General features: G+C 49.6%; 1 protein-coding gene across 3 annotated transcripts in view; it reads right to left on the bottom strand.

Moving 5' to 3' along the window:
* Positions 1–37: 37 nt before the first annotated feature.
* The window catches only part of PMEPA1 (prostate transmembrane protein, androgen induced 1), a 39,212-nt gene continuing 17,287 nt past the window's right edge, over positions 38–21,962 (bottom strand). Inside the window, exons 3-5 of one of the 3 annotated variants that reach the window (XM_015647867.2) lie at positions 6,550–6,704; positions 734–787; positions 38–641 (exon numbers count right to left, since the gene is read on the bottom strand). In XM_015647867.2, the coding sequence (XP_015503353.1) occupies positions 75–641; positions 734–787; positions 6,550–6,704 (776 nt within the window). In that variant the 3' untranslated portion in view covers positions 38–74. Of the gene's footprint in view, positions 645–733; positions 788–6,549; positions 6,705–21,962 lie in introns of all 3 variants that reach the window. The other 2 variants (XM_015647866.2, XM_015647869.1) reach the window with 2 other exon arrangements.

The raw sequence follows: 21,962 nt of genomic DNA, 5'->3' as shown, positions 1-21,962 counted from the left end.
TTAATTTCTTGCCTTTTTTTTTTAAAACTTTTTTCCTTTTTTTTTTCTTCTTTTTTTTTTTTTTATTTTTTTTTTTAAAAGGGGTGCCCTTTTTGTTTCTCTTTCTCTTTGTTCCACGCCGTCGTCGTCGTCGTCGTCGTCGTTGTGCTCTCAAGGCCATTGATCTGTGAGGGATGGAGTCTGCTGCCCTCCAGGATGGGGGGCATCCCGTTGGTGTTCTGCTGGTGCTGGTAGAAGGTGGAGCCGGGGTAGTGGCCGATCACCTCGCTGTAGGTCGGCGGCGGCCCCTCCATCCTGCCGCTGCTGCCGTAGCAGGTGGCACTGATGCCAGAGTTACTGCTGGGGGGGCACGGCCCCCCGAACACGGAGTTATCTATCAAGTCACTGTCGAAGATGGTTCTGTTTGGGGGGGCTCGCACCGACTCCCTGTTGAGCTCCATCTGCTGCTCGGGGTCGCGCAGCTGCAGCGTGCAGGGTCCCTGGTAGGGCGGGGGCTCCTCGCCGTCCGACAGCGAGATGGTGGGCGGCAGGTCGATCTCGTGCTGCAGGTACGGGTAGGTGGGCTGGAAGCGGTTGAAGCGGTCCCTCTGCAGGAAGGAGGGCACTGCCAGGCGCTCGCTGGGCCGCGGGGTGTAGATCTGCTGCTGGAAGGGACGGGAGAGAAAAGGGGGTGAGAGGGGCGAGAGGGCGCGGTGGGACAGCGGGACGGGCGGCGGCACCCGCGGAACCTCACCTCGGCTATGCCGGTCCCCGACACGGTGCTCTCCGAAGGCCACAGGCTTCCCTCCTGCACGGGAAAGGAGAAGAGAGAGCAGGGTGAGTCTGATGCCAGGGCTCCTTCTGCAAACAGCTCGTGGCAGGTGTCACCTAGAGAAGACACTGCCACCAACGCGTTCCTGCACCAACTCCATCTCCAGCTAGATCATGAGTGCTGGGCATCACATGGATACACGCTCGAGTGTGACCACATCAGCACTGAAAACACCCCTTGGATCAAAACTTCCCTCCCCTTGCTCCTCCATCTCCATTTAATGGATCGTTTGCAGAATGAATGATGAGAATGGCAGCAGCAAACAACCCTCTCCCGTTTGCAGACTTCCCCCCTCCCGCCCCCACAGCCCCAGCACGGTTCTTTCCCCGGTTCAAACATGCCAGAGGAGTACTTTTCAATTTGTGATCCATGAGCCGTGGGTGATTCACAAGACATCAAAAAATGCTCCATGAAATAATGACAAAATTAAAAAAAAAACAAAAACAAAAACCAAACCAAAAAAATAAAAACCCTCACACCCACATTCTGATGCTCACAACCACGGCCATCATGGGAAAATAAAGATAATAAGCGAATAACCAAATGTTAAGTCTAATTTTGATTTGGCTTAAAAAAAAAAAAGAAAGAAAAAAAGAAAAAAACTGTAGCAACAGGATGGTTTCAGAGTATTTTTTCCCCAAGGAGTAAGTGGTCCTTGGCTTAAATAGACAGAACTGGGAGAGGCTTTCTTACACTGGAAGCATCACCCTGATCCTGAGATCCAACCCTCAGTGCCAACAACCCCAGGCACGGTGAAGCCACAATTTCCCCCAAACCCTGAGACTAGTTTACAATTCATGATCAAAACAAACAAACAAAGGTTCTTCCCATCTGCTGGTGATACTCTGAGCACGCATAGTTCACCCCAGACTTTTTTGCCTTAGGAACTGCAATATTTAAATATTGCTAATATTCACATATAGCAACATCCCTCTGGCAGGCAGAGCTGGAGGAAAACAGCCAGAAGGCTTGTAATTATAACTTGGAACTTCCCAGTTCCTTGCAGGTGAATCTCCAATTCTGGCACTAGTAAGCCAGGCACAGGCAGAGGTATTTAGCACCAGTGGGAAAAAAAATGCCAAGGGAAAAAGAAACCCCCTTTTCCCCTTTAAGTGTTGCACTGAGAGCCTGGTCTGAGCAAACCACACACATTCCCCCTATGAGAATTCCTATTTCTCTACCTGCCTCAAACACATTAAAATCTCCAAATAATCACCTGTTATATCCCCCACCCTCCTGTTTTCTCATCTTTCCCCAATGCTGGAATGTATTTTCTCCCTTGGCACAGCACGTGGTCTCAGGTACGAAGAGAATCCATCAGGTTCTGGGTTTTGAAGCTCAGCTCTGCACACAAACCTCAAGGCAGGGCTAGTGTCAGTGCAAGGAAAATGGTGATTTAAATGGAAATGAGACTGCCCTCAGGGTAGGGTCTTCCCCCTTCTCCATGGCTTTTTCAGGTGAATCTCCTTGGAGCAGAGGTGAAGTACTGCAATGCCAGCACGTTCCCTGGCCACAGCTGAGGAATGTGCTGGCTGAGCTGCAGCCCCACAGCCCTTCCCGAGCAAGACAGCCCTGTTCCAATCCAGACCTCGAGACTCCAACATGCAACTGTTTACACAGGCATCCACTGTTCAGGCTGGTCCATTTTACATGGATTCCTTGCCTGCAGGGAGAGTCTGCAGTCAAACTCCCCCAGCACAGGAACTGCATCTGCCACAGGACAAATCCTCACCTCCAACTCTGTGCTCAGGCACTGACACCAAAGGGCCCAGGGAGGATTCCCAGTGCCACCACAGCGCTGCCAGCCTGTCACCTCACCCCAAAGGACGCCCAAGCAGTGGGCAGGAGCGGGAAGCACTCCCAAAATTGTGTTTACTTTGCCGTGCCCCCGTGGCAGACTTCCTGAGCAGCGAGTACCCTGCTGCCTTCTGCTAGATGTTTTATATTTAACTTGGCAGTGGGCAGTGCCATGGCAATATCCCATCTGCTCCCCCCTTTCCTGGGAGTGATGTCAGCCAGCTCCCACGAGGGTGGCTGCAGCCTGGTGCTTCCCAGCCCTGCCAGGCTCAGCTGGGACACCCCAGCAGGGCTGCTCCACCCAAACCATGCCCTGCCCTGTGCCCCCTCACCCAGAGCCTGCCCCAGGATCCTGTCCCCGTGCTTGGAATCAAAGCTCTGGCTCACACACCATTCATCTGTTTGCACAGATGAGGTCCAGGAATGATGCCCTGGGCAACACGTGGATGCAAGAGTAGCGAACCAGCAGAAACAGCATTAAAATGGGATGTGCAGAGAGAGGAGGAACAGACAGGAAACTCATTTTCTGTAGGAGCTGGGTGTCTGCAGCCATTATTGACCACCTCTCCCAGGACTCCAGGGCCTGGCCACGCTCCTGTGCCCATGGCTGACCAACCACAGGCACCCAGTGCTCCCCAACACCAACCTCTGCCTCACACACTGCCATGAAACCCAGCTGGGGAGCAGCTCAGCTCCCATAAAAACTCCACAGCAAGATTAAAACTGCTGGAAATCAGTAGTTATCGGAGGGCAAAGCCTCAGGGACACAATACACCCCTGCTTTTACCCTTCACTCTGGCCCTGGGATGGCTCCACAGCCCCACTGAGCCAAGGAAAACTGCAGGAGCAACATCACTGCAAACCCTCAGCCTCCCCTCAACCATCTCTGATTTTCAGAGTATTTAGGACTTGAATCCATCTCAACAATGAACAGTCTAGAAAGCCACAGGTTTCTGAAATGAAAGGTAGGATTCTGCTGTCTGGTGAGCAACACAGCTGTAAAAGCCTCTGCAAGTATTGCAGGACTCGCTGCAGAACCTAAAATTACTTTAAAATCTCTTTTTAGACATCAATCTTCAACTTTTTTAGAACTACTTGTTTTAGTGATGTCAGAGAATTTGCTCTGTAAAGCTGCATGGTACAGATTAAGTCTCTGAGCCTTCAGGAAGACTCATTTTCTATTTTGGGGGACAAAGGTGTGCTCAGAAATTGCACTTACACTACGTCTTCTGGGGAGAGTGGGATACCACTGTTCCAAAGGTGCAGGGACAATGCTATTCTTATAGCAAAAAAAAAGTTATCAGTGGCATTTCTTAAATATTCTTAGTTCTGGGAAATAAAAGGTACTTGTCATAAGGAGACAAGAGTTTAAGTACAGTGAGAATGGTGATGGAGAAATGCATGAAGTAATACAAAAACTGCTTGCCAGCGAGAGCCGCATTAAAAAACCCTTTAGGGAAATTAATTTCTCCTTCAACTGTAATTTTTGAGCTGCAGCTACAAAAAAGGACAACTCCAGCAGACCCAGCAGCATCCTGACCATGGGATGAACTGCTTTAATATTTCAGCAGATGAAAAGCGTGAATGCAGCTCCAGTGCCCGTCTGCGGTCACGACACCAAAATGAAGTTTGGGATTTAAAAAAGCCCAACACCAGTTCAGTGCAAGTTTAATGGATTGCATAAACCAGTATCCAGCCCAGTGAGGCCTCTCCCTGCCAGGCTGCAGCCCTCCTTCAGACTGGAGCTGTTTTCCACTGACAGATGTGCTGAGCCTGAGAGGTGCTGCCTGTAAGGTCTTTATGATGCTGGATCCCATTAACGAGCTCCCCGCTCGTTAGCACACGAGGGACTTCTCTGTCCCTTCAGGAGGGTGCTGGGACCACAGGGAATCTCTGCTCCACTCCATCAGTGCTGCACACACAGCATGGACAGGGCAGGGAGATGGGGAACAACCATAAAGACAGGAAAAAGTGAAAAAAAAATTCCCAAAATTATGGGTATCAGTACAAGACATTCCTATTTCTCTCCTTAGCTCCAAAAAAGGTTTTAAAGACTCCACATCCTCACTGGGGTTGAGCAGAGGTGCAGATGTAAAACACTGATGAAAAGCCATTTAATCACTAATGTGTCTGAAGGCTGAATAAGTAACAGAGCTGAGCCAAAAAAATGGCTGGAAATTTTGGCCTGGTAAAATTTAAAATAGAAAAAAATAATAAAGGAGAAAAGGAAGTTGTTTTTTAAAGAGTCAATTTTTCATTCAACACGAAATTTTGGGTCAATCTCCATGTGATTTTCTCTTTTCTTTCCATGGCAGCCTTCTTAACTCTTTTTAAAGAAAATAAATGCAGGCCACTTAAGGAAAGAGAAATTACTGTATTAAAATAAAGAGGGCTTGATCTGAAATTTGCTTTGAAAATATAAAACGACATATTTGGCATTGTGCAGGTAAAACATTCCAGGCATGGTAATACAGTGAAAGAATCTGAAAATGGGAAAACAATGTTTCTGCTATTTTAAATAACTCATGTGCTCGGATGCCCACACTCTGCTGCTGCTGGAAGTGGGACCATAAAGATTTCCGGGTGGAGCTGGGATATGTGTGGGGATCTGGGCTCTGATCCCCCAGCAGGAGGTGCCTGAGCCATCCCCACCCTCACACCAGCTGGTTTCACGTGGGATCATCCCGTGGGATCAGGCATTCCCAGCACCCCGATCCCGCTGTGGCAATGACAGCTGACCCCGAGCTGGGATCACACCGTGCCTCTGGAGAGGTGCTCCACAGCCCACGGAGCGAGGAGGGGTTAATGGGGCTGGGGTCTGCACAGCTCTCCTCCCCACAGGGCATCCCCCTCGCAAAGGGGACAAGAAGGGACCTCTGTCTGCTGTGTGTGACAAAAACAGCAGCTATGAGGGACAGCCCCGGGCAGCTGCAGCTGAAGGCTGGTTTACTGAAAGAGCCCAGCTATCCCTCTCAAAAAAAAAAAGAAATAGAGGAAAGAAAATGGAAAAGCAGAAGGAAAAAACCTCCAAGCAATTCCCGCATTCGATCTTTTTCCTGCAGCAAGTATGGATTTGATTCAGGGGAGCACAGCCCCACACAGAGCACCCCACAGCACCAGCGGTGTGTCCAGCCTGCCCTGGCAGCCTGCAGAGGAGGGATTGGCAGCAGTGACCTTGAGGGAGCCCCATTTAAAGGGTGAATTCACTTCAGGTTGAATGCTAAAAAAGACAAGTATCAGTACAAGACATCCCTGCACTGAAGACAGAGCCATGGAGGCAGCAGTGGAAATGTAATGCTTTTTCTCTATACATCCTCCTAAGTCTCTCTGAGCCACTATATTTGAGGAAACTGCATGAACCAGCATCTGCCTGGAGGCTGGCGAGGCATCCCTCAAATCCCTGTCAGAGGTACAATTCACACGTTTCTCCTCAGGCTTTTATGAAAAGAGAGCTACAGAGGGTTACAGAGAGCCTCTCGCACATCCCCTTGGAGAGATCTCTGCTTGTCTGGCTGACAAGTGTTCTCTGCCCCTTCCACCGCAGCAATGGCAGCAGCACTGGTGAAAATGGAAGCAGTACAGTCAGGATTTCCTGCTCTCTGCAGGAAGTTTTTACACAGTCACTGGAGACTCTAACTGGAGCCAAAGGACTGGATAGTTTGGGACTGCTAAAGCAAGGCATATGAACCCCAAGCAGCTGGGGGTGGTGGCTTCAGGAACAGGACATGCCAAGAACAGCCTCGTGAAGTCATTTATTTTTTACTGATGTAAAACCTGAATTGCAAAGCTCAGGGCAAAGGCAGAGGCTATGGCTGTCCATACACACAGCACCCTAAGGAGCCAGAGGCACCCCTAAAAGACCCCCCACACCCAATAACAGGGACAGATGATGCCAAGGCCAAACATGACAGGTGTGTCTGGAAGAGCAGGGTGTGACTTACTGAGGAGAGGTTCTCGTCTCGCCGCCTGCCCTGGCTGTGCCGGCTGATGAAGGATCGCGCAGAGAGTTTGTAGTGGTTCAGCAGACACGTGATCACCACCACCATCACCATCATCACCACCACGATTATGATTATCTGTACAAACTCCAACTCCGCTGCAAGAGAGACAGACAGACAGACTTTGAGCCATCAGGAACAGCAGCAGGTAACCGAGCACAAGGACAACTGAAGTGGCTGAGACAACACTGACAGCCCTTCCTGTTACAGCTCTCACAGGGCTCTGTGTGCCCTGAACCCACAAAATCCTCATTCATTCACTTTTTCAGCGTCACAGAAGAGTCTCCAGGAGAGATCTTTGCAGACAATCTATACTGCAGAGTGTTTCCTGGCTACAGCACAGACTGGACTTCCCAAAGACCTCCTGGATGTCCCCCAGGAGCATCCCAGTGCCTCACGTGCCTCTCTTGGGGCTGCAGAGCCATAAACCAACAGAAGTCATCCTAATGGAACAGGTCAGCTAAATGCAAGCTAAATTTCTGCAGCTCTCTCCCCATCACCACCACTCCTTCCTCTGGGGAGGACGGGACTGAGCCCTCCTCAGCACATCCCTGCACAAGCTCACGTCCCCTCTGCCCCAGGGGTCACACAGTGGTGGCCCAGGGGACAGCACAGCACAGCAGGCAGTGGCAGCCCCCATCCCCAGGGCTGCCCACCCAGCAGAGGAAGCAGGCGAGGAGACCTCCTGCTTTTGGGTGAGACACCAGATGGGTGCGATGCGTCTGCCAGGGGCCGCATCCCGCAGCTCCAGACAGCCCTCGGCTCGGGGCTCGGCCAGCTGACAGCGGCAGCTTGAGTGGCTTCAACTGGCAGAAAGGAAAACTGCCAAAACCCCTCCAAACAAACAAGAACAAGCAAACAACAGACTATCCGGTTAACTCTGCAGACACTTGGCAGGAGGCAGCGAGAAGGCGCTCCTAAAATTTCCTAAGGAAATAATTCCTCACACCTCTCTGAGGCTTAGGAAAATCGAGTACTGGAGGCAAACATTGTGCTGGGTCATTATTTCCGTGAATTTGGTGCCCAGGGAGTACATGCCATTCCCAAACTGCTCAGTCCTTCCCCCCAGCTCCCTTCAGGCCAGCAGTGCCCAGGACTGGGCAGCAGCAGCTCCAGTGCCCAGCAAAAAGGAGGGGCCAGACAGTAAAATTCAATCATTTCCAGGGATTTGCACTTTGCTTCTCAGCAGTGACAGCTATAAAATCCAGTTTGGGAAAGCCATGCCCTAAGCTATCATGGATGCTGCCATCTATATTTAATCTATACAGACACACATATACATCTGCAGACACACAGCAAGGCCCACCAGACCTCAAAGAGCACCACTCACACCAGCTGGGGTGGCTTCTGCTGAGTCAGGCAAATTTATTACATTTTTGTTTGAGGTTTTTTGTGTTTTTTCTTTGTTTGTTTGGGTTTTTTGGGGGGGGGCTTTTTTTTAATGGAAAGTTTTCTCCTGACAGGTGGCATCTGAGTGCCAGTAAAAGCAAATAAATGTCAAGAAAACAGTCCAGGTGGTGAGTGCTGCCAGTTACCTTGGATCTCTTTCTGCTTAACAGCAGCTATTTCTGCCACTGCCCAAAATGCTCCACCAGCTCTGCCCACTGTCTGCAGAAAGCAGAATTATGCCTTGAAAGCAGGAGCCTTATCTGGCACTTCTAGCTGGATGGATGAGGGACTTGGAGCCCAGATCCTTCCAGCACCCCTGAAATGCAGCTGTCTCTGCTCTGGAAGGTGGCACACAGGGTGGGGAGAGAGGGATTAAAAGCCAACCATTGTACAGGAGTTTTGCCCTAAAAATGCTTTTTAGATAGAATAAAGGACAAGCTGTGAGTCTTTCACAGCAACTCCAACAAGTTGCCCAATGCCACTGTGAGAGGAAGAGCATGGAAGAAAACCACATTCCCAAAAATCTGATCCAGCCCCAAAGCAACACAGCTCATCTGTGGGACCCAAAAGCTGCCCCTGGTGTCCTGTGCTGGAACAAGAGCTTCTGAGCAGAACCAGACTGACCACAGGCACAAACACACCAAAACCTAAAGGGCTGGGAAAAGGGACAATGCAAAACCATTTTAAAAAATGGAACAGTGACTCTTCCCATGTCACCCCCACTGTGCAGGGGTGTCCCTACACATCCCAAAGACATGTGCTGGTGCCAGCTGAAACTGAGCATTGACAGCATCCCCCCAGCACCCCAGGCAGGCCCAGGGAACCCTACAGCTCCCCTGGGTGCTTCCCTGGTCACCCCCCAGACCCCAGAGCCCCTGTGCCTGCCCTCCCCGTGGGCAGCAGAGCAGCCACCCAGCCTGGCTGCAAAGCTCATCTTTTGCACAAATCATTATGGAAAAGAAAAAACTAAGCAAAAAACCCCCAAATGTTTTAAGAAGATGAGTCACTTCAGCCTCAAAATGCAGCATATGCTTTGGCCACGGTAAGAAAAAACAAGAAAAAATATAAATGGAGCCAGTGATGGAAAACTTCCTTTTGTGTTAAAATGGGTTATATTTCTAAAGAAAACCATGGCCAGAGTATTAGTAAAGAAAAGTTCCTTTCCTAGGACAAGAGATCCCCTAAATGAAGCAAACCTTGCTAAATTGGTCCTGGTGCCTCAGTGACACAGGTGAAGTTTTGGCCATTGGGAAGTGCTGCCCCAGCTCCTTCCCAGGAAGGAACACACGAGATGTGTCACTTACAAATGACCTAAACCAGGCTTCCTGCACACACAGACACAGAATCAACAGAGTCTGAAGCAGAAGAAAGGGTGGGAATTCCATCAGCATCTGGGAAAACACACCAGTGTCTCCTCCATCCCTCAGTGCTCTGAGTCTGCTGTAATTGGAGATTACAAAACGCTCTCCAAGAGCTGAAAAGGCACAGGATGATTACCAGAACAAAGGGGATGCTGCTTTCCAGCAGGGATGCTCCTCCTGCCCCATCTCTACCCCAAGCCCAGGCTCTGAGGAGCAGCCCAGCCTTCCCATGCCCAGGAGCAAACCCACCCCGTATGCAGAGATGAGCTTTAATCCCAAGAACACTCAGGTTGCCCAATCTGGCCTTTGGAAAAAAATAAAATAAAAGTCAAACCAAACAAACAAAAAAAAATCCCACACACTCAATTTGTGCTTTTCATGTTTCAAGAGACTCATACCCACTCGAGGCACCAAAGTTTCTGCCAACTCTCCCTCTGTTTTAACTTGTCTTCATGGACTTCTTTTCTGCAGAAGGGAAAACAAACCCAACACACTGGAAAGCTGGATATACTCAGTAAGATTTTTATCCAAGCAGCTCAGTCAAACTAATGAAGAAAGATCATTAAAAACCCAAAGTTTGAGTTAATATGTTATTATACAAGTGCAATTCAGCTGCTATGCTAATAAAAAGCCTTTGGGGAATGAAAAACAAGCCAAACTGCAAAGCACATAATTTATAATTCTACTGGTATTCTTAAAAACACACACACAACAAAACAAGAAAAAAAATACTCAACACATTTTGTATTTGGCTTCCTAATCATTGTCACTTTTCAATTAGAAGAGACCTCATTCCATTTCTCTCTGTAATTTTCCCCAAGGGAAGTGTTATAAATGCACTAGGCTTTACAAGATGGGCATATTCCGCCTCCAAATGCAAAGCAAGGTCACACTAATTTAATTTTGCATAATTTTTATTCCAGAATACATTTCAAACTAACAGGTTCAGACATCACATTTAAGTGACACAACCTGCTTTTCCGTATTTTCTGTCTAGACGCGGCAGCTCCGGGAGCCGGGCACTGTGCGTGCAACTGTTTTGCAACTAAGCATTTTTTCCCCCCCAGATTCTCACCACCCTAAAAGGGGATATTCGTGACCAAGGAGAAGCACTTGTCACGTCCCATTCTTCACGTTCACCGCTCACTTGCCACTTCAAACCACGCGTGGCCTTGGACAAGGGCTTCGCAGTGGATTATGGAGGTGGATTAATGAGGGATAAAGATATTCTGCTTCCCAAAGCCTGGGGACTCCACTCTCCTGTGTTCAGAAGAAGCTCATGCCTTTGTTGCCCACCCTGCTGCCCAGTCATCAAGACCATAAAGCTCTGAAGTGTCTGAAATTTATGGATTTTATGTGTGGGTCCTACGCTGAGGTGCCAGCCACACTCCTCCCGTTGCAGACCACACTCATGGCTCCACAAAAGCTGCTGCAGGAAGGTACATCTGGGAGCTTCCTCGAGTCCTTATAAACAAAATACTGACACCCAGAAGTTCAAATTAATTAATATATTTACAAGGAGGGAAAGTGATTTGAGTCAATGGTGATGCTGGGAGCACCCTCACAGCCGTAGGGGAGGTGAGGCTGTATTACACTTTAAATGCATTGCCTTGCCTTTTACAGCTACATTTCAGTTCATAAAATGCTTCCTATAAACTTTATTAATGCTCTTCTTTCCACGCAGACTATCTCTGCAGAAGACAAACTCTCCAAACCACCACAAGTATAAAAGAGAATAAAAACAACAGACCAAAACCTGTATTTTGCTGCAATCATTCCAGACACTCCAGCTATCATTTACAGGTGGACAGAACAGCTTACAGGCAGGGTCTCAGCCAGGATGACCTGTGCTTTCAGCCAGGTATAACACACATCTGCAGGTCAAACCAGTCATCCCTGAGCTTCAGTTACAATTTCTATATGTACTGGAATTGTACATCATGTGAGAAGTGATGAGAAGAAGTGAAGTTACTCAGGAGATAATGGCTAAAATGAAGAAATGCTACTGCACTAGCCATAACTCCTAAGGAAAAAAGTTAAAAAAACCCTCACACTCTTAACACACACACTCTCTTACACACCCACACAGTTATATATTCTTAACACACTCACTCAAACACACACACACTCTTACACATTCTTACACACTCACACATACTCTTACTCTCCTTAAAGAGTGCTCTCCCTCTCAGAGGCTGTGGACAGCAAAGAAGAGATGAAAGAACAAAGAACTTCAGATGGCAGATTACTCACCCTCACTCATCTGTTAGGTCATCTTAGAAACAATCAGAGCAGGCAAAGTCATTACTGCACTATTTTTGTATTAGCATCTGCTACATTTATCTTCTAATACCTCCATAAAACCAGATAGGAAGGGCCCATCAGATTGTCAACAATTGTGTTTGTTTACAAGACAGCAGGGGAAGTACAGCAGATAGACACAGAACATGATCTCAATACTGAGAGTGACGCTGCTGGCACTGACTGGCAGCACCTTGCAGCTGCACCGAGGCATCAAAGGGGCCAGGACTGGGTCTGGGACAACAGGCAGGACAGCTGGGAAGAGATCATTTTGGGCCTGTATCATGCATCATCAGGACAGTGAACAGATAAACTTCATTTCTGGACCAGCAGAGCCAATTCTGATGCAGGGAGCAGAGATGACGCTGTGCAAGCCAGTGATGACAGGATGAGATGGGGCAGGAGGGCAGGGAGCAAGTGAGACTTACAAAAGGAGCCAGTTGAAAAAAACCCCACCAAAACACTGCTGGAAAACAGAGGATAGGGCCTCAAGAAGTCCTGTTCATAGTGCCAAGCCTTGGGCCATAACTGTGTTTAATATAGTTCTTTTTTCTTCAGATGTCACCCCAGGTGATCAAGCATCACGTCCTCTGAGTCACTGGCAAATGATGGCCTCACCCCCCACCTCCTTTTTTGTTTGTTTTAAAGAAACAGCCCCATTTCACGCTTTACAGTCACAGAAATATCAGACTGATTAGGACTCAGAACATTTTTTAGTGCTTAAAAAACACAGCAACTGTCCTGGCCGTGCCACTGGGCCTGTTTTCAGGAGGTGACCTTCCCGAGCTCACCCAGCTCGGTGGCAGCTGTGGGGAGCAGGACACACATCCAAGGGCCAGAGAGGCAGGATCAGCAGGGCAGAACTCAGCTTTTACAGGGAAATGGCAAATGTGAGAGCTGTGGTCAGCAGCTCTGTCAGCCAGGACGCTGCCTGGATCCGAGCAGAGACCTGTCAACCAGACACTTGTTTAGAGAAACTCCTGAAGACATGAGACAGCTCCCTCAGAGCAATGAGAACTAACAGGGTTCCTTGGGACACACAGACTCTCTGAAATCTCGCATATGCCAACCCCTTCTCTCTTTTCTGTGTCTATTTCTCTCACCCTCCCCTTTCCAGGATTTTTAGACAAGGTATTTCACACACAGCCAGGCTGATCCCAGCCTACCGAGATGACTGGAAGGAGTACATGGCTTTTGAAGTTACTCCCAAGGGTGAGAACAGCTGAACTGGATTAAAAGAATAAAGTCATTTTGATTTTGCACTTAAAAGAAAAGTAAATTTGCTTGCTCACTAGAAAATGCTGAGCAGGGCTCATGGTCCCCACCAAGCTGAGAACATCCAAAATATCTCCTGCTTCCCAAAAGCATGGAGGCCAAAAAGGCCTGGATGATGTCTGGGCAGGGGGTGAGGACAGATCACCCACCCCTTTGAACAAGAGAACCAAAAGAGAGGGACACAAGAATAAAGGGTTTACCATCTGCAATCATAAATAGACTGAACCAGAAAAAAAAAATCTACCAAATAATGAGTGAAAAAAAAGAGCACACAATATCCGGATCAAACCCCACCGGCTGGCCCTGAAAGACCAAACAGGTTTTGTTTGTCAGGGGTATTTCTAACAGCCAATAAAAATAAACACATTAATAAACAAGTATTTTTGTATAGCCTGGAAACACTCCTGATCAATATGTGGCTTGCTACTGTAGAGGGTTTTTTTTTTTCCTTCCACCCAGCAGAAACTCATGACAAAGGAAAGCACATCTCATTTATGAACTTAGCTATAAATACTTTTGCTAACTGCCATTTAGGAATTTCATTTCCTGCTTGAGCAAGTCCTGTTGAAAGAGGCAATTACCAAATTTGTTTCTAGTTATAGAAATAGATGTTTGTCGCTGCCCACATCTGTTTCGACAGACAAATTGCCAGACGCGGACGCTCCAAGGAGAGCAAGTGCTCCATGTAGGGAGGGATTTGCCCCTCTCCAGAAAGCTAACAGCAATTACAGGGATTGGGTTTCTGATTCCAGCTTCCTCCCAGCCCTGTCTCCCATCACAACAGAGCTGTCTCACACTGCCAGGGCACCTGCAGCCTCCCTCAGCTGCATCCACCTGCGCCACAGCATCACCCGGCAGTGCCGGAGCCCGCTGCCTCCTCCTGCTGCCGTGGGGACACCAGGGAACACGGGATTCATTTGTCACCCAGCACAACAAGGCACCCTGAATTCTGGAGGTCACGAGGAGCAGGCAGGCTGCACTTCTGTGCACACAGAAAGGCAGGCAGCAGCAGGGCAGGGAGCTGGACAGGCTGTCCTGTGAGTGGGACACCGCAGAGCACAGTGGATGTGGAGATGGGGGTTTGTGGATGGCATCGGCATCAACCACAGCCTCTCCCAGCTGAACAAATGCTGCATACACCGGGTTTCACCAGGTGTCTCTCCACCCTGGCTGTCCCCTAGAAAGTTTAAATTTCCACTTATTCTTGGGGAAAACACCCACTGGTCAATTCCCAGTGCGCTGAGCCACGACCCTGTCGGAGCCCAAAGCAGCTCCAGGTGCCCTGGTGGCAGCACCCAGCCCCTGTCACGGTGCCCAGCAAGTTCTGAGGGACCAGGGGCTCCTCGAGGGAGACACTGACAGCAGCAGTGCCTGTGCCTCCCTGCCATGAGCACAACACCATCAGCTCACCCCCAGCACCCGCCTCAGGGACACGACTGAGGTGCAGAAAAGCCACGAAGCACCCAGAATTGTGGCTGGGTAACCTGTGCTCCTCCAGCATTTCTACTCCATACCAGCGTGGTTCCTTCACACCACCTCGAATATCCACCAGCACAGCCCTGAGGAGCCCCCTGACATTTGGGAACAGTACTGGGGACCCAGCTGTGCCAGTGTCCTGAGGCTGCAGCTCCCCCAGGGGCTCCAGGACACGCAGCCCCGGGCAGCAGTGCCACAGGGGCTGCCCTGGCTCGCAGACAGTGTTGAAATCCAGATTGAGCAAGCTGGCCAAAGCCACACAGGTCATGGCAGGGCTGCAACTGCGACCGGATTTCCTCAGCACGGTCCAGGGCCAAAAAACAGGGAACACTCCCTGCTCTGCCTCTTCCCAAGCGCCGTTATCATCTGTGCCACTCTGCAGCTCACACTCGCCAGAGGAGTGACCTTTCACAAGGCAAGCTACTCCCAGGGAACAAGGACAATCTTAAGTTATAGGCAAAATTATGCAGTGCAGGGAAAAAATATGCAAAATGCATGCAAATGCCCAGACAAGGCACACTGTGTCTGGTCACTGCAGGATTCAAGTTCAGCTCTTGAACTGGTCTGAACTGGTCGCTACCACCAGATGGGAGCGAATGCATGTGCACACTCTCACAGAGATGTGAAAAAAAATTATATTTATATATATATATATATATATATACACACACACCAGAGTGAATGGGGGAGGTGAGTACAACCGCCCCAAATCTGACAAAATTAAAGGTAATAAATTTACTTCCACCTCAGCTGCAGCAACAGCCTGAGAAAGGTTTTAACTCCCACAGCAGATCTGCTGGGAAGTCTGTTTCGTTGGGGAGTTCTGCATGTGCAGGTTTTAGGATGCACACAAAGAGAAGGCCAGGCACAGATGGGGTTTGGGGCCAAGAACAGGGCTGGGGTCACCTGTCCTTCCTGAGCATCCTCATCCTGGACTTCCCTGAGCATCCTCATCCTGGACTTCCCTGCCCTCCGCAAGCAACCCAATCCCCATCCCGGGGATCCCTGCCCTCCCCAGGCATCCCCATCCCCGGGTGCTCTGCCCCTTCTCGGCCCATCCCAGCCCATCTCTATCCCTGCTGCAGCCCCATTGTCCCGCTCCCCCATCCCATCCCCGGACACACGGGGCAGGGGGGCTGCGGGGAGCCGACCCTTGGGTTAGCCCGCACAATGGGCTCGGGAGGAGGCGATGGAGCCCCGGCTGGTCCATCCTGGCCGCTGTGGGGCCGGCCCTGCCCCGCCACCTGCCCGCCAGGATGCGGATGCGGGATTCGGGATGCGGGATTCGGGATGCGGATGCGGGATTCGGGATGCGGGATGCAGATTCGGGATGCGGGATTCGGGATGCGGGATGCGGGATTCGGGATGCGGGATTCGGGATGCGGGATTCGGGATGCGGGATTCGGGATGCGGGATGCGGGATTCGGGATGCGGGATTCGGGATGCTGCAGCTGCCCCGCACCGGGCGCAGGGCGGGAGAGGGCACAGCACCGACGGGAGGATTATCCATGGACACAGCCTGTCCCCTTTTCACTGCATTTAACAATAAAGCAGTAGCTATAGCAACGGGGTTAATTAATGCATCGATTTGCATAACTAAAAGTCCCGCCGATGTGTTCGCTCCTACGGGGGACCCGCAGCCACGGCGGGGACAGGGCAGCGGGGACACCCCCGGTGCGGGGACACCCCCGGTGCGGGGACACCCCAGAGCCATCCCCTCCTCACACCTCCAGCCCCGAGAAGCGCTTGCACACCAGCATGTGGAAAAGAGCAGGAAAACGGGGGCCCAAGTGTCCTTCGAAAAATAAAACTGAGGGAAAAAGTGATTTTTCGGGGATGGAGGGAGTAAAGCGCATTCCAAGGCAGAGGGGGTAAGGAGATAGGGAATGTAAAGGTTTCAGACTATCGTATAACCAGAGGGGGAAATGTCTTCTCACCACAAACATGCATCTGCATGATGTCTAGACAGTCATAAAAAGGGCAATTAAAGTACTGCAGGCTGCAGTAAGCCAATGTCTCCTCTCCCAGTCTAAACAGTTGAAACGTACTGCACGAACTTCCAAAAAAAAAAATATATATATATAGGATAGAGAAAGAAAAAGACAAGTTTGTAAGGAAAAATGTTTTGAAATTCAGCTTTAAATAAGCCAGTAAATTAATTCAACCTTGTCACATCTCTGCCTTATAACATATCAAATATTCCGCCTGCGTCCTGTCTAGACTGCGATAACAAAGGGCATTTAAAGCCCTGCAAGATGCGCTGACAGAGTAGCCATTTAAAGACGCAGTATTGCTTTCTCCATCTAAAACGATTTGTCAGACGGAGTTAAAATGAAAATGATAAGTAATCACTCTGGTTCACAACCATTTCAAAAGGAAAAAAACCCCACAAAACCCCCACAGCTCATAGATATAAATCCCACTAAAATCATTCCAATGTATCATTCCAGTGGGATTTGTCTGGCCTCTTTTTTATGGCATTTGTTATTTTTTTAAAATTTATTTTATTAATCTGAGATGTCAGTAGTTTTCTGCAGCACATGCATTTCTAAATAGGAGTGTATTAAGTTCGAAAAAGCTAGCTCCAAGTTCTGACTGATTTATTTGCATAAAATGATGACTTGTGGAGAAACTCTATTATAACCCTAAGGGTTAACAACACTGAAAAAGAATTTTTTGTTTTTATTTACTTAGAAACAAAAGAATAAACTGTATCACATGAGAAAAACAGGCCAGTCCCCATCACTTACATAGTTGAGCCCGCTTCAGTCCCAGTCCTCAGGAATGCAAAAAAGAAAAGAAAGTTAAAGCAAACTATGTGGGTGTGCTGAGTGTTGTTTTTTTTTACTGAGAAAGGACAGTTTTCTGGGAAAAGCAAAACAAAATATAATCCTGTCTAACAAAAGAAACACTCTCCTTCCTCTCTGAGCTTCATCAATTGTTGAAGAACCAAAAAACCTCAAAATAAAACACACAGGCGAAATCGCTGATCTGCTGAAGAGGAGGGCAAACGCTGCCCATGACAGGGCCAGGCCACAGCCATCCCTGGGCCAACACTTCCCAGGGCAAGACTGGCCTGAGACTGTTTTGTTGTGACATGGCATGAGCACATGGCCCTGGCATGACCCTGTGCCCAGCCCCTGGTCCAACCTCACTGCCCAGTCCCTTCTACAGGGGAGGGTCACAGTGGGAGTCACCCCTGGAAGTCCAGAACCAGCTTGAATTCAGTTCTTCTCTGCTCCTCACCCTATAGCATCCCACCACCACCTCATCTGCACCTCCCTCTGTCTCCCAACCCTTGTTTCTTAATTATTATTTTAGTAAGACTGTTTCCAACTTCATTGTTCATTCCGCAATAGCCCAAGGGCTACAACTGTTCATTAGACAGAATTTCTGCTTTAATTGCACTGACACAGATGTGTAGGTTATCTGGAAGAAATTACTAAAATGAGCAGTAAAGAATGGGGCTGGATGCTTTTCTTCCTTTACGGAGAGTTTAATTTAACATTATTTCCCCCCACGCCCCATACAAGCAGCATCATTCACTGCACTGCGGCTTTGCAGAGGAATTAACCCCAAACTGCACACAGGTGCATGAGGATTCACAGGGGTGAGAGGGACAGGTCTGGGGGCTCTGTGGTCTCCATCACTGCCAGCAGGATGGTCTGTGTCCCCCTGGTGTCCCCCAGGCACGAGTGACATCCCCCTGAGTGGAAGCATCTGGGACTACAGCTAAAGCTTTGGGGAAAGGGTTGGGCCACCACTGCTCAACATGTCCATCCCTGTATGCACCAGGACTGGGGCTCTCTTGGTCTGCCCTCACCCTCTGAAAAGAAGAAACACCGAAAAATGTCATCGCTTCTGCTCAACAGTGCATGGGCTTTGAACCCACTGTGGCTGTGCAGCTGTCAAATCAGCCATGGAGTTCACATGAACTTCCTCTGCAACTCACATTGGCAAGAGCCAGACACATAATAGCCCTGGATTCAGGGAGAAAGAGCTGCCAGCATTATTTCTATTTAAAACCTCTATTTGAGCTTCACAGACTCATTCTTCACACATGATACACATGCACACACACACACAAAATGCAGAAGTGAGCCAGATCCAGAAGCATTTCACTTCACCAAGAAGCAGTGCCTAACAGCAATTCCAGGTTTTGGCTCTCTGTGACTATTTAATAGATTTTAATTCAATATTAAAAAGCATGAACCTGCCAATTTTTTGTTATGTCTTCTTGCCAGGAAGAAGAAAAAAGTTGTTCCCAACTTCTTTATCAAACCATTCCCCCCTCTGCACATCCCTCCTCCAGACAGGGGGCTGCAGCCCAGAGGCACCTCCTGGCCAGGGCAAGGCTGACAAGGGTGGGCTGGGACAGGGGAAACATCACAGTCCTATCTCTAAACATGCCTAAAAGCCACTAAAAATGTCTCCTTCTCTAAACTTGTCTTTAAGGGGGAAGGAAAATCTCACAAACGCTTCACGATAAAAAAGCCTGCATTAAGGGAAAAACCTTCCCTTTGTTGCTAGGGGACTTCCTTGCTTTATATCTGCTGAAAACCTTTAAAATGCCACCATTGTATTTAGAAAAAAAAAAAACCAAAAAACAATCCTGAGACTGAAGCACCTCATGTGCTAAAAATCAAGAGACAGAACCCATCAGTTCCATCCTTCATTTGCAAGTACTTTGCTCGGGCCTGACTTCGTTTTGTGTCTTGGTCCTCGATGCTTTTTGGCAGTTTGCTCCAGACTTACTGGCAAGGGCTAAAAGGTTTCTATTTAGCTGGTGTCAGCTGAGCATCTGTGCCGGCAAGAACTGGAGTGGGGGTGATCCCGACTGCCTTTCAAAAGCACATTTCTTTCTGGGAGCTGCCACAATAATTTGAAGCCTGCGTGTGTTTGGCCAGCGGGGTGACTCCCTCCGGAGGGGTGCCCCGGCGCAGGGACGCGGGGAGCGATCCCTGATCAGCGGAGGGAAAAGGAGCTGGGAACGCTCCCTAACCTGTGACCCTGACAACAAAAGGCAGGGAGAGCGTCTAGACCTGCAGTCTGCCGGGGAGTGAAGGGAGCATTGTGCTCGGGCACACTGGGGCTGCTCAGACAGGGCGGGCTCGGAGGCGCTGCGGGGCAGGAGCAGCGAGGCGGCCGCAGCTGCGGCAGCGCCCGAACCGCTGCTGCCGGGGGAGGGGGCCCGCACAGCCCACCCTGCCTCCCCACAACACGGCTGGAAGGGTTTGCAGGACTGCTTCCACTTCCCAGCACAGCTGGAACCCGTGGAGGTGAAGGAAGCCGTCAGATCGCCAGCCCCGGGTTTCCCCGCTTTGCCTCCTGTGTGTTTCGCACGCAGCATCCTCACGCTCCTGAACTGCAATTCCAGCCCCGTGCAGATTGCCAACAGGAAGGAGCAAAGAAAAAATATATGCTTCCTTCCACAGAGCCTTTATTTTCTGCTTTCTCTGTCCGGCTCAGTCAAAAGGGGACAAACCAAGATGTTCCCTCTCTGCCAAACCTAGAGGTCAGCTCGACATTCAGAAAAAGCCGAAATCCCAACCTTATACACGTATTTTTTGTGTGACCCTGATCAAACCCCTTGGCTTCCCAGTGTTGAGCTCCCCACACATAAAAATACAAACATAAACCTAAATAAATGCTGGAGCTAATGGCAGGTTACTGCCAGGGAACTGCACGAAGAGAAAATAAAAGACCCATTAAAAGCCCTCGTTTGTCTCTGCCAGAAAGAAAACAGTACTACCCAGTACTTAAAAAGATGCATTAAAGGAGAGAGAGCATTCAGGGGGGTTAAGGACACCCCCGGCAGAGCAGTGAGGGGAGGCACTCCTGGCCAACCACCCCCATGTGCCCTCAGGATGAGGTTTTGGGGTGATCCCATGCCCTGACCATGCCAGCACAGGCAGCAGGAGCAGCAGCTGCCCTGAGCACACCCAGCACAGAGTGGGGCTGAACACAAACCTGGGAACCCACAGATCAGAGCTCTGGGCAAAACAAAACCCTTTAGTTCCACTGTTCCTGAAGGTAAATACCTGGAAGATGTGCTCCAGCCCAGCAGTACAGATGTAAAACCAGTGTGACCCACGGGGGCACCCTGGGCACACTGGTCAGTGACACTGGACCAGTGGCACTGCTGCACATGGCACCTGCAACCCTGGGCACAGCCAGCAGCCACCCCAGGCTGCTGCAGGGAACCCCCCACTCCTGCCAGCTCCAGGCTGGAGCTCTGGAGTTACAGCCTGAGACCAAGCAAAACCAGACCCAACAACCGAGATCGTTTAAACAGCTATTAAATCCCCAGCTCCTTCTGATGAGAGGTGATAAATCAACAGCTGATGGGGAATACAATGAATTCAGAGCAAGAGAGGAGTTTCAGTATCCTGCTAGCCACCAGACGCCAATCCTTCACCAGCACACCTCACCATATCCACACCTTACACAACAAAAAGGTGAGGGATGAGGACTTTCTTCTCCTCTTGCCTCAGTTGCTTCCTACCCCATCTCCAAAACATCACCAGTGCTGCAGCAATTCCTTCCCCAGGTGCTCCAGGTCCCTGGGACTACTGAGGCACCAACAGAGCCAGGAGCTGTGGCAGGACACTGGATGGTGGCACCAGAGCAAGATGCCACATACCTGCAGCTTCAGCAGGGTCCAGCCAGAACTTCCTCACAGCCTGGCACCTGCCATGGCAGCAGCTCATCTCCTGACAACTGCCTGGGATTTATTTTTGGTGCACATACACAAGGAGAGTGAGAGATCCCACACTGGGAATTTATCAGCAGTGCGCAGCTATGGAAACAAACGCATTTAAGACTAATATAACAAAATGCCCAAACCCACAACAATAAATAAAGAATGGTGCACGTTGGCATTTTCACATGGGAGCAACACAGTGAACGCACGGCATGACCCAGCTTCTCTCAGAATTCACTCAAACTTTCAAGAAAGCACACATTTTCATGTACTTACATGTTTAGCTATGTGAATTTTGCTTGGTGCAAACCCTTCACCCTGCCCTTTGATTTTACAGAGTTCAATCTCCTCCTAAGTAAGATGAATAGCCGTTTGTTGAAGGCATTCTCTCCTTCCCCCTCTGTACTGATTTCCAAGCCACCCTCTGTGAGAAGCAGGAGAGCTGACACAAAATCCACCAGAAACTGCAGCACCTCTTCTTTTACTCCCCATGGAGGGGACACAGTGGTGCCTGACCATGTCCCAGCGCACAGATCTGGGCAGAGGCTGCAGCTCAGCCAAACTGTTCCCTCCCAGCAGGCATGAGAGGGATCCACAAGTCATTTACAGGAATCCAAGAGTCTGACATCCACAGACACCCAGGAGTTACCCGGGAAATGGTGGAATACCTTAAAAACCCAGGGAAAAAAGCCTGGAAAAAGCCAAGCCTCCCTTGCAGGAGGTAGTGCAGCTCCCTGCCCAGGTTTGGTGTTCTGACCCACCATGTGCAGGGCTTCATCCCAAGTGGCATAGGGATGGGCACGGGTATCCCTCTGGGATGGGCACGGGCATCTCTCTGGGATGGGCACGGG

Source organism: Parus major, chromosome 20 (genome assembly GCF_001522545.3).
Source record: "Parus major isolate Abel chromosome 20, Parus_major1.1, whole genome shotgun sequence".
NCBI lineage: Eukaryota > Metazoa > Chordata > Aves > Passeriformes > Paridae > Parus > Parus major.
This window is presented reverse-complemented; position numbering and strand designations above follow the sequence as displayed.